Here is a 13188-nt window from a genome sequence, read left to right on the forward strand (position 1 = left end):
AAACACTGTTGCAGATCCACGGCAGCTCCACCTCGCAACTTACAGGACTTGAAGGACCTGCTGCTAATGTCTTGGTGCCAGGTACTACAGAACATCTTCAGGGGTCTTGTAGAGTCCATGCCTCGGCGGATCTGCACTGTTTTGGCGGCATGCGGAAGACCAACAGCATATTAGACAGGTGGTCATAACGTTTTGACTCATCAGTGTAACATTAGGAAGATTAGACCATTACTTTCTGAGCATGCTACACAACTCCTTGCCCAGGCTCTTGTTATATCTAGACTCGACAACTGCAATGCTCTTCTGGCAGGACTTCCTACATGCACATTCAAACCTCTGCAACTGATCCAGAGCACAGAGGCATAATTGGTCTTTAACAAGCCCAAGAGAGCCACGTCACGCCTTTCTTCATCAAATTAGATCATCAAGATTAGAAACAACCTCGCAAAAATACACCAGCAGTAAAGAATTTAACTTAATTTGATTAAGATGTGTTGGCCCAAAGACAGCCATTTGATCACATACTCTACTGAAGAGCTCACATGAACCAAGTTAATAACAGGAAACAGAGAAAACAAAATAGGCCGTTAAGAAATTATAAGAGGTCTCAGAAGGTAAGCAAAGTTAAAGACTTAACAAATATAGACATACACAGGCAAAGAAGATGTTCTAAAATCTGTGTAAGAGCTATTGCAAAAGGAGTGGAAGTGTGGTTGGGCAAGATATTGAAGGAGCTCTGACAAATCCTATAAGCCTAAAGAAATAAAACATTAATATCAATTCAGCATTATTTAGAAAGCACCTTTAACAATGGAAATTGTTTTCAAGCAGCTTTTCAAGAAGTCAGCCAAAACACAGGGACAAACTCTCAGAGGAATCAAGCCACGGACCCATCAAACTCCAGTCAACCTGGTACATTAAAGGTTAGTAATGAGACACCATTCAGTGATCAATATTTGTTGGTTTTTCAATATTTATGGCTGGGCTCTGCATGCTTCCCATGACTTGGGTACATATGTCAACGTAAGTCTAAGGGATTTTTTTCTGTCCAACAGGTGAAAATTGTAAATCAGTTTGCTTCATAAAGTAGCACATTTCTCAACACGCCGCAAGATTTGAGCTATCATTCATGTCCATGATGTTTCATACTTTTTTGTTCAAATCCCTAACCTAGCCCTATCCTGACCCTAAATATGAGCAGATAAGGTAATAGTGATGCACCTTAGCAAATACCACTAATTAAACACTGGAATTTAAAGAAACTGGCCAACACTGTGTGTGTTGTACAAAATAAGATTTAATTAGGAAACACTCATAAATAAGAATACTAAGGCGAAGGAAGCCAAATACTCATCTAGAACTAAAGCCAGCGAGAGTTTACAAAGAATGTCTTTGAAATGTATTTGTTTATTCAGTTATTCTCCATGTGCTGGTTTAAACTGACTTATTAGTAGAACTGGTTTGGATTCTGTAATGCTCAAATTTCAAACCTGAACAAAAATTTAAACCAGCATAGACAGTGGGATTTCTTACAAATTAGGTTTCAGTGAGGCTTCATTTGATGTCAAATACATTTGTTTTTCTTTACCCAGTGTTGCACTTAATATACAGTCTACTTTGTCCACTGCAACCCTGTACAATGTTTTCATGTTAATGTACTGAAACTTTCGGCAATACTGGGAAATACTGAGAGGAAAAGAAAAATCAAGACACTGTCAGTTTTAAAAATGAGTGCAAGGTTAATCTCACAAAAGCTGTAAATAAATCTTCAGGTCATATTTCACTCCAAAATCAAGAGGAATAAATAAGATATTCTATTTTGCATAAAGAAGCGAAGTCTATTTTTAGGACCATTAAGATTTTTTTTGCATTGTGACATTATTTTTATAACAACAACTTATCATTACCGTACTTCGAAAGAATATAGATAACACTTAACAATAAGGTTCTATTGTTTTATATTAGTGAAGGCGTGAGATATCATGAACTAACAATGAACAATGTTTTGACAGCATTTATTAATCTTAGTTAATTATTCAAAATACTATTGTACATTGTTTGTTCTTGTTAGTTTATATTGTTTAATGTTAATGTATACAACTTGTATTGTAAAAATATATCAGCATATATAGAAATTAACATTAACCATAATTAATAAATGCTGTAAAAGTATTATTCATTGTTAGTTCATGATATCTAATGTGTTAACTCATGTAAACTAATACAGCCTTTTTTGAAGTGTTATCAAAATATATGATTAAAAATGCAAAGTACATTCAATTTTATTTTAACATCATGGTAGTATTTGTAGTACTCAATTTAATATATGCCGATTTGAATTTTAAAAAATGGTGTCTGGACATCTGGAAAGGACTATATTACAATAATAAGATATATATATATATATATATATATATATATATTTTTTTTTTTTGTTTTTTTGCATTGCATTGCAGTAATGAGAATTTTGGGGAAGATTTTCCATAATTCTCATGAAAATCATGTCAAAATGCAACAAATCTTTATGGTTCTGAAATAGTCTTTATTTTCTTTATGCAAAACATAATTGCTTATTTCTTCCTATTGATTTTGTGTTAAATAGGGTAGACATTTCTTTGTGAATTTGTTATTAATTTGTCTGCATTCACTTTACCGGAACCCAAACATTCTCTTATGTTTTTAGAAAATAAAGAAAATAAGTCTGGCTATCATGTGCGAGCACATTGGGTTTCATCAGCTTGATACTAAGGCAGTGAGAACATGGCATACAGTATAATCAACAGAAAAAGCATCAGGCCGTCAAGAAAAGGAAAAAGACAGGAAAAGGAAATACTGGGTAGTCGAAATCAAAATTCTTTGCACAATCATTGTGCAAAGTTTGGCTGATTGCTTTGTTGAGAGAATACAAGTCTGTTCTGAAATCACACACATACTTCATCTATAATACAGCCTGGGGATCAAATCCAGTATAGTCCACTGTAAAGTCTGTTTAACATTGAAAAGCCTCAGATGTGTGGGGCATTATGCAGATGTGTCAGTATGGAAGAGTCCTAAACACAGGTGAGAGTTCCTGTTCTTTCAGGATATAGAGGAGAATTCCTTCAGCAGGATGTCCTGACTCACGGTGTTTAGTGACACGTTCTTTCTCACATTCAGACTGATGGAGCGCACCTGGAAAAATTTAAGCAAAAATGTTTAACAAAACATCAGGCATTGATGCATCTAAAAAACTAGTTATATTGCCACCATGAAAAGAGAAGCGTGTGAAGCAGGTGTGTGTGCTCGCTTCACATTCAAATTGAACACAGCAATGAGTTTTATAAGGGCAGAGTGACTTCAGTTGAAGAACATAACTCACAGTTAAGCAAGTATGAAAGGAAAGATGGATGGAAACTATGCTCTATGGCAGCACAATTAAATGAATAAATAATTAAATTACGATTAACTAAAAGTCTTGATAAAAGCATTCCATTAATCATTGCCCCTTTACCAGCTCCTTGAAGAAGGTGGCTTCTTTGGGCTGCTCAGAGTAACGCTCAAATTGATCTAGACCATCCTGCAACTTCAAAGTTAGCGTGTCGTAGTTTGACCGTACCACTTCCAGCACCTACGAGGAATGACAAAAACAACAAAACATCCAATTAACCTCTTAAACTATGTGGACCCAAGAGTGTATAATACGTTTACACTTATTTCTTTTACAAAAATGTTTAAAGAATCATGAAGTGATATATGATCTCTGTTAGACAAGAAAGACAAACGTCTTATGTCTGCTCTGATCACTGCCTCTGTAAGCCAAAAGTAGCCACAAACTCTACATCAGCTCTTACCTTAGATTGTTTTCTTCAAAATGAGACATTTTCTACTTGTCTGTTAGCATGCTTGGGTAAATATTCCAATGTTATGTCTAAATTTCCAGAACAAACAATGAAGTCAGGCAGAAAAAACATGATGAACAAATCATCTGCAAATATGTTCTCGACTACAGATGATGAAATATTCAGTATCATAATGACAAAGCTGAGGATTTCCAATGACACCTAGATTAAGCTTCTAGTCCACTAAGAGGCCGAGGTATTCAATGAAATGGGGGGGGGGGGGTCACGTGACGCCATGCAAGGTTTGGATGTGTGAACGGCGAGCTCTGCACACTTTGCTAGTTTTGATACTTTTTGTGTCATAAACCGGTGAGATTCGATACACCCTGATCCATAACTGTTCTAGGAAGACAATATGTCAAAAAATTAAAAGTCCTCAAGCTCTGGAGATGTTAAAAAGACACTTATGTGCTCAAGCTGACGCCCCCCCCAGAGGCCCGGAACGATTTGGCCGGAGAAGTGAAAGAAATTCGACGAGAATTGTTGATGAAGCAATGCTGATGAAGGTCGTTGCTAACTTGAAGGATCTTGCTGCAATATGTCAATCGATCACAGCCATGGAGACAAAATTCACTGAGGTGGTTACAAGAGTGGCAGATGTTGAGAAAAGTATCGATTATCTGGAGTCATCGGAGAGGGAATTACCTGCTAATCTGCTAGTGACCAAGGCTGATTTGGAGCACGTCTGGGAGAAGCTGGAGGATATGGAGAATCGTAACCGCTGGAATAACTTCCGAATTGTTGGAATTCCTGAAGGAGCAGAGGGTCAGAATATGGTGGAATTCCTGGACGGGCTTTTTCCGAACCTGCTTGACATAACAGGCCATAAACTGGAAATCGAGTGAGCTCACAGGGTCCCGGCTCTGCGATCCGATGAGGGAGACAGGTGAATGTCTATGGATGAGCACATGGCGAGGCCTCAGCTGCTTTAGATCGCCACCTGCATTTCAGATCTGTACATTGCAATGGAAGGAGAGAATTTTCTTCCTCCTACTAATTGCTGCCATCTAGTGGAATGAACGAACACTTTTTGCAGGGACATAGAGCAAACAGCGCCTGAATCACAGGCTTTCAAAGACAGGATAAAAAAACATGTATGCCTGTCATAAGAATGTAAAAATATCCAATACTATTATTTATGAATTATTGGGATTTTTTGTAAAATGAGACCAATATTTTGCAATTAGTCAACTGTATGTAAGGGGAGCTTTTAAATTTGGGTGCAAAAAATTGCAGGTGGCAGCCAAAATAAGCAGCGGTTGTTTATTATGGTATAATATAACACAGATAATCCCACACCTAAAAGAGACATAATGACAAAATCAACTGTGATTGATCACTTTACGTGTCAATAAGACGTCTTTTTATATCTAAGTTGACTGTTTTTGGTCAGTTTAACCTTCAATACAGCACAGACCAAACAAAACCAAGACAAAACAAAAACCAAAGAAAAAAACAAAAACAAAAATCAAACCCAAAACAAAAATAAATAAATAAAACCAAACCAAAACCCAAAATCAAACAAAACAGCAGCTGTAATTTATCAAATAATGATCAAATGTTGGAGAAGAGTGTTATAACTTGACATTTATCCAGATGCGCAGTGTAGTTGCACATTTTTGCCATGTTAAAAAGATAATTCGGGTGTTTGGAACTTAGCGATGCTGTACATTCCAGAGTGTGTCAAGATCACAGTGGTCTGCTGCATTCTCTACTATATAACGCTCAGAACAGTCCCGCAAGATCGGAAGTGCACCATGCAAAATGCGTTCAGCACAGATTTTGTGGCCGTGTTTGCACAGTTGCCTGATCTGCATAATTCCTTTAGTGAATGCGGTCGCTAAACCAACGTAAACAACGTGTGCGAATAAACAGTGCTTTTACCAGCTGCAATTCATTCTTAGTGAAGTTGTTTGAGGACTATTTGTGAACAGCAATCTTTAAAATGGATTGATTTCTAGAACTTGACAGAACCATACCAGGGTTGATTACCGTGCAATTATACTTCACACATGGAACTTTTGATCAAAGGGTAAGTAAGCAACACCTGTGACCACAAACACCTGTGTCTGTCCCACTAATTAACTATTTTTCTGATAAGACATTTTTACAAGAGCCATTCACAGAAAAACAAATACAGTGCCATGCAAAAGCATTCAGACTCTTAACCAATTCTCAAATTTCACTGAATGACCAATCCTGAACTGAAATATGCTGTTTGCACAAGTGCTCAGTTATAGTGTTGCGAAAGCTTCAAAATAACCAAAATGGGAAGAAATGCTTAAAGCATCCTGTGTGCATGCCCTTTATTCTTCTCCATACAGGTTGATGTAGACAGCCCACATCGTTTTCTCTGGTGAAGTGTATGAAATATCTGCTACAATCTGCCTTTGAATAACATGGTGAGTCTTCATTTGCCTCAATTTTCTTGCAGAAACCCATTTAAGGTTGCTGGTATGACACTTTAATTCTCTTTTTAAGAATGTGTTACTTCTTGACTACAATATTTCATTGAAGGCAAACATATTCAGTTACCTGATCTTCTGAAAGCTGGGATATATGGTTCACAGCAGCATAGGACTCAATCTTAGGGTTGAAGTGATTAATAATTGCTCTGAAAGTACAAAAATAAAGAAAAACAGGTGAAATTACATATATTTCAAACACAACAGTGTGTAATGCTGTTACAGGCCTGTACTGAAGACAGATAAGAAATTTGATAGTTACTGTCTTATCATACGTTGATTTTTTTGACAAGAGCAGAAAAAGTTTATATTATAAAAAGGTTAACTAACGTGCTGTTCTTCTAAATACTCTGCATTCTGCTGTAATCCCTTGCATTATATATGCTTTACATAATGAACAACTTCTTTTGTGTAGCAAAAATACATAGTGACATCTCTGAAAGTCTGGAGAACGCTTCTGCATTACCTCACACTCCAAAATCAATAATTTATTCACTGTCCACCTTGCAATGGCTTCGCACACAAACCAAAATAGAAAAACACTGAACAGCAGGTTTTACCAAATCTATTCAATAGTCGCAGCCTTAAATAGCACACAGACTTTTCATGACATCTTTGTAACATAACTGGTATGTAGGGTTGGGAACCGAAAACTTGTTCTTGTTCAGAACCGGTTCCATTTTTTTTTTAAATAGCGAAAGCGTTTGATTTTCGGTTCTGATTAAGTTTCTTGCACGTGCACGTTTTTGTAGATGCAAACAGAACACTGTTAGTGCGGTTAGTGAATTAATCTGATACTAATGTGTAAATTACGAATGTCCAACTTTAAATGAAATAAGAACTGTTGAAGTCTCACAAGCATGAAGTACATTTGGCTTCATAGCACAGTCTAATGGCACTTTTCCACTGCACATTACAGTTTGTGTCGACTCGACTCTGCTTGCTTTACTTTTCTGAGCTTGCTTTTCCATTGCAGTTTAGTGCCGCCTTAACGTGGGTGGGATTATACGCTGATCGTCATAGTTGCACCGCCTCTACTGCCGTGACATCATCTTAAACACGACACAAATATTACTGACCATAAACAATAGCACGATCGCTAGCTGTTAGCTACTAGCTCCATTGTGCTGCATAAAGCATTTGTTGCATGGTGATTTTACACAAGTGTAACAGTTCAATTGGCCTGGTTGTTTTAGAAGCAAGCTTTCCAGTAGTTGGTCAACTAAATAAAGTGAAGCTTTCAAGCAGAATATAGAGTTAATGTAACAAAACTATGGAGTGGTGGTGGCGTAGTGGACTAAAGCACATAACTGGTAATCAGAAGGTTGCTGGTTTGATCACCACCATTGTGTCCTTGAGCAATGCACTTAACTCCAGGTTTCTCCAGGGGGATTGTCCCTGTAATAAGTGCACTTTAAGTCGCTTTGGATAAAAGCATCTGCCAAATGCATAAATGTAAATGTAAATGCAAAACGTACAATCCTCCATTGTGGACTCCAACAACGCCGTGGCCGATTCCAGGGCACTCTGATAGATAGCGTCCATTTGGTCGAACCACTTCCACTTTCTTCTGTTTGAACCACTCCGGCTGTTGTGGTCCTTGATGGCTCTGTAGTCACTTTTAAGTTTTTTTTACTTTTCGCTACACTGTTGGTAGGTCCAGTGGTAGCAGAGTGCGGCCAACAGCTGAGACATTTCCTTAAAGACTTTTTCGGAACGTCTGCACCTCGTTTATTGACCACGGCGTGGTTTTGCGCACAGCCATTTCTTTTTACAATTCGAAAGTTGCGTGAACAATTGATATTGCTATCGCTGTTGCTAACTTTAAAACTAGCGGGTTGATGTCCCGTGTCACAAATCCAGTGACGCTGGTAGTGACGATTCTCTCTGACCAATCAGTGATCTGCAGGGTTTTGACGTCACATTTAGTATCGGCTCGGCTCGCTTGGAACCTCGACCGAGGTACCAGGTACTATCCACAGTGGAAAACCCCCAAAAAGCGAGCAGAGTCGAGTCGAGCTGTACCGTGCAGTGGAAAAGCCCCATAAAATGTCTCTGAAATGGTTACTGTGTTTATTTAATGTTGTACTTCAGACCTGAGAGACTTCAATCAGGCAGTGCAGTTACTATCTGCTTGTTCATATGACAATGTGCAGTTAAAGATACACATGAGTTTCGTTGTAATCATTTGAATTTTTTTAAATAATAAATAAACGAAATGTAATATACAGTATATAATACAAATGTTATCTCATTTTTTTGTTTGTTTAGAATTTTTATTTCATATATGTTTAGGATAGATTTTTGGTTTGCACTTATGACTCTAAAAAGTATGCAATCATGCCTTTTCCAATAATTGTATTAAATTCCTTTCTGATTTGTTATATCTACCCTGTAGAAATCTGAAATAATCTCATCATTTGGCAACAGGCTGCCAATTGCATTTCTTATTTCCAAAAAATTATTCCACGAAAGTACTAAAAGAATCATTAAGTGGAATCGGAACCAGAAACATTAAATTCCTTTAAGATTCCCACCCCTACTGGTATGCATATATTATAAGAATATATTAAAGATTTACTTTATGTATTTATCTGTATCTTAGGTTTATTAGTATTCATATTTTGTTCAGTAGCCTAAATAATCAGGTTTATAATGATTAATAATTCATATTTACTGTATAACTATACAGGACTATATTCAGGGTTAATAACCATATATATTCCACTCAACAATTATATTTTAAACTATTATATGCATATTACAATTATATATTCATGTTATACATTAAATATTGGGATTCAAACAAAATATTTAGATTTACAATACTATATTCAGATTTATAAATAGAAATTCAGATTTTATATAACAATTTCCTGTTATTAATATATATTCATATTTTTCCACTAGGCCTATACAATCAGGTTCATAATTATTTATTCAGATTTACAATTAAATATTTTAGGATTAATAAATATATTCAACTTAACAATTATACATTCAGATTTCTAACTATATATTCAGATAATTAAATATTCAGGTTATATATTAAATATTAATTTAAGGATTTACTATTAACTATTTATTCAGATTTCTAATTATATATTCAAATTCTAACTTAATATTCAGATTTATATTTATATATTCAGGTTTTAATAGAATAATTTACTCTTATTGGTATACATTTATATTTTTCCACAATATAACCAGATTTTAAATGATTATTAATTCAGATTTATAAATATATATTTAGCATTACAACTATATATTCAGATTTATAACCATATATTTAGGCTCGTTCTAAATATTCAGGTTATCTATTAAATAATTTAATTCAGGACGTGCAACTACATACTGCAATGTTCAACTATAAATTCTTATTTATAATTATATATTCAAATTCAAACTTAATATTTAGATTTACAATTATAGATTCCAATTTATAACGTTATATTCAGAGTTTATATAATAACTCCTTGTTGGTCCCCTCATTTATATGGCAAGATATGTTACATAAAAATGTCATGAACACAGATGAGAGTTCTTTTTACCTAACATTGATGAGAGCATGAGTAACTTTACTTGCGGGCTCCTTCCACTGGCCTGTGTTGGTGGAGACCCTCAGCACTGTGATATCATCAAGATCAGGTTAATGCTTGAGTAATTAAGTAAACACACATGTAAATATTCACAGCAGGACTGAAGTAGTGTAGTCAGGTAACTCACCCATGCAGTAGAGGTTATCAAACACCTGATGCATGCGAATAATCTCATAATAAAGCTCATCATAACTGCTGGGGGTGGGCAGAAACGTGTCTCCATACGTGATGAACATGTTAAAGAGGTTCACAACCTAAGAATAAATGAGAATATGGTAGGAAAATAAGAGAAGGTCAAGTAACATGAGGAAATGGACGAACAGGAAATGTAAATGAGCCCCAAGTGCATTTTTACCTAAAACACTTGGACAAACTGCCTCTCACAGTGTGTGGGATTTTACCTGAAGTGCCAGCTGGAAGATATTGTGTTTTGCCAGAAGGCTAGTCTCATTAGACAGCAGGAACTTTAGAAGGTTAATGAGAGCTAGAGAAAAACAATCAACAAAGACATTTGATGAAGCAGATTTCGTCACACAACAAAAATCACTCTTTTGACCTGTGACTCCATGCACAGATTTATATGGTGATTATGAGATCCATTTTGGGGGGCTGCAGAAAACTGCATTCACAGTATAAAACAGAATAGACCAGAATAGAATGAAATGGACTAAAACAGAATGGAACAGAAAAGAATGAAACTAAATAGAATACAATCGAACAGAACAAAATGGAACGGAACAAAACAGACCAGAATAAAATAAAATAGAATGGAACAGAACAGAATACAACAAAACAGAATGGAACAGAAAATACCAAATAGAACTAAAAGGAATGGAACAGAATAGATAAGACCAGAATAAGATAAAATAGAATGGAACGCAATACAACAGAATAAATAAATGAAATGAAATAATAGAGAACAAATCTAACAGAATAGATAATAAAGTAGAAATGGAAAGGAACAGAACAAAAGAATGGAACAGAACAGCACAGAACTAAAAAGAATACAATGGAATAGAATAGCACAGAACAGCATACAGTAGAACAGAATAAAACCGAACAAACAGAATGAAAGAACAAAATAGAACAGAACAGAACAAAACACAATAGACCAGAATAGAACAAAATAGACTAGAACAGAATCAAATAGAACAGAATGGAACAGAAAAGAATTAAACTAAATCGAATACAGTCGAACAGATCAGAAAGGAACGGAACAGAACAGACCAGAATAAAATAAAATAGAACAGAACAGAATACAACAAAACAAAATGGAACAGAAAAATAACTAATAGAACTAAAAGGAATGCAACAGAATAGATAAGACCAGAATAAGATAAAATAGAATGGAATGGAATAGAACAGAATAAATAAAGCTAAGTGGAACAGAATAGAACTGAATAAATAAAATATAACCGAAACAACAGAACAGAATATGACAGAATGAAATGGGACATAATAAAAACAGAATGAAATGGAAAAAGAGAACAAATCTAACAGAACAGATAAAAATAAAATAGAAATGGAAAGGAACAGAACAGAACAAAATAACGGAACAGAATAGCACAGAACTAAAAATAATACAATGGAATAGAATAGCACAGAACAGCATACAGTAGAACAGAATAAAACCGAACAAACAGAATGAAAGAACAAAACATAACGGAACAGAACAAATCACAATAGACCAGAACAGAACAAAATGGACTAGAACAGAATCAAATAGAACAGAATGGAACTAAATTGAATACAATCGAACAGAACAGAACAGAATAGAACAGACCAGAAAAAAATAAAATAGAACAGAACAGAATACAACAAAACAAAATGGAACAGAAAATAACAAACAGAACTAAAAGGAATGCAACAGAATAGATAAGACCAAAATAAGATAAAATAGAATGGAACGGAACAGAATAGAATAGAATAAATAAAGCTAAGTGGAACAGAATAGAACAGAATAAATAGAATATAACTGAAACAACAGAAAAGAATATGACAGAATGAAATGGAACAGAATAGCACAGAACTAAAAATAATACAATGGAATAGAATAGCACAGAACAGCATATAGTAGAACAGAATAAAACCGAACAAACAGAATGAAAAAACAAAATAGAACAGAACAAAATACAACAGAACAGAATGGAACGTAATAGGATAGAAACTATCGAACAGAAACAGAATAAAGCAGAATAGAAAAGAATAGAATAAAATAAAATAGAAAAGTGCAAAATAGAATAAAATAAACACAAAAGAACAGAAAGGAACACAAAACTAAAACAGAACGGAATAGAACAGAATAGATTTTAAGATGTCTTTCTTTTGCTTGGAAACACACTCAAGTAAGTGTCATACCTGACCAGAGTTCTGTCCAGGTATAATGCAGTCTAACTCTGCACTTCTTCTGGTAGCAGATCAGTTTGTGAATAATCTGAATGCAGCGCCTAAAAATAAATGAATCAATATATTAATCCTAAAAGTGTCCCTAATTAATCTAAGCATTAAAGTGCTTCAAACTGAATATTAGATGGAAGCTCACATGTAGAGATCTATGGGAAATTCCTTCATCATATGAGTGATGATGAACTCTACCATCAGATCTGCAAAGACAAATACAGGTTAAGCGTTCTATGTGAATACAGTGTTTCCCATTAATTACCTAGACTTTGGCGGCCCGTCTCATTTGTCCCACCACAGTTTCGTAATGAACCGAAAATATTTTTACACTTCTCATAATAACATAAAAGATCTCTAACGTTGTGTTTTGCGCCGTTGCTTCGGCAAAGCATCAATTCCAGTCAGTCAGCCCCTGGTAACTTTTTTACTTGGACAAGTGAATGATCAATTTACTTGTCCGGAGGACAAGCACATGACAATGCTTAATGTCGAGCCCTGCCTCAAATTGTGTTTTGACCATTTGTGTCTCGTTTACCATGCTTTGTGGATGTGACTTTTTTCCGTGTCATCACTATTTATGATTAAATTACTACTAGAGCACAAAATTGTTTACAAGAGCACAAAGTTCTTCATAGATCTAACCTCTTAATTTTGCTCTCAAAGTGCACCAGATTGATGCATTTAACTTTAAAATGTACAAAATGTTCTTACAGGGGAGCATGCCCCAAGACCCCCTTAGAGGGGCTGAGGTCCACCCACCACATTCTCACAAAATCCTGTGGGAAACACTGGAATATCCATAAAAAAATAAATTTAAAAAAATCATTTATTTACAATCTTACATTC

At 35.2% G+C, this 13188-nt stretch overlaps 1 protein-coding gene across 1 annotated transcript in view; it reads right to left on the reverse strand.

The window, feature by feature from the left end:
* Nucleotides 1–1279: 1279 nt before the first annotated feature.
* LOC127438446 (armadillo-like helical domain-containing protein 3) overlaps nt 1280–13188 on the reverse strand; it is a 35313-nt gene continuing 23404 nt past the window's right edge. Inside the window, exons 19-26 of the mRNA XM_051694045.1 lie at nt 12485–12545; nt 12301–12389; nt 10344–10426; nt 10070–10196; nt 9895–9970; nt 6414–6492; nt 3491–3607; nt 1280–3171 (exon numbers count right to left, since the gene is read on the reverse strand). Of these exons, the coding sequence (XP_051550005.1) occupies nt 3079–3171; nt 3491–3607; nt 6414–6492; nt 9895–9970; nt 10070–10196; nt 10344–10426; nt 12301–12389; nt 12485–12545 (725 nt within the window). The 3' untranslated portion in view covers nt 1280–3078. The remainder of the gene's footprint in view (nt 3172–3490; nt 3608–6413; nt 6493–9894; nt 9971–10069; nt 10197–10343; nt 10427–12300; nt 12390–12484; nt 12546–13188) is intronic.

Source organism: Myxocyprinus asiaticus, chromosome 49 (assembly GCF_019703515.2).
Source record: "Myxocyprinus asiaticus isolate MX2 ecotype Aquarium Trade chromosome 49, UBuf_Myxa_2, whole genome shotgun sequence".
Lineage (NCBI taxonomy): Eukaryota > Metazoa > Chordata > Actinopteri > Cypriniformes > Catostomidae > Myxocyprinus > Myxocyprinus asiaticus.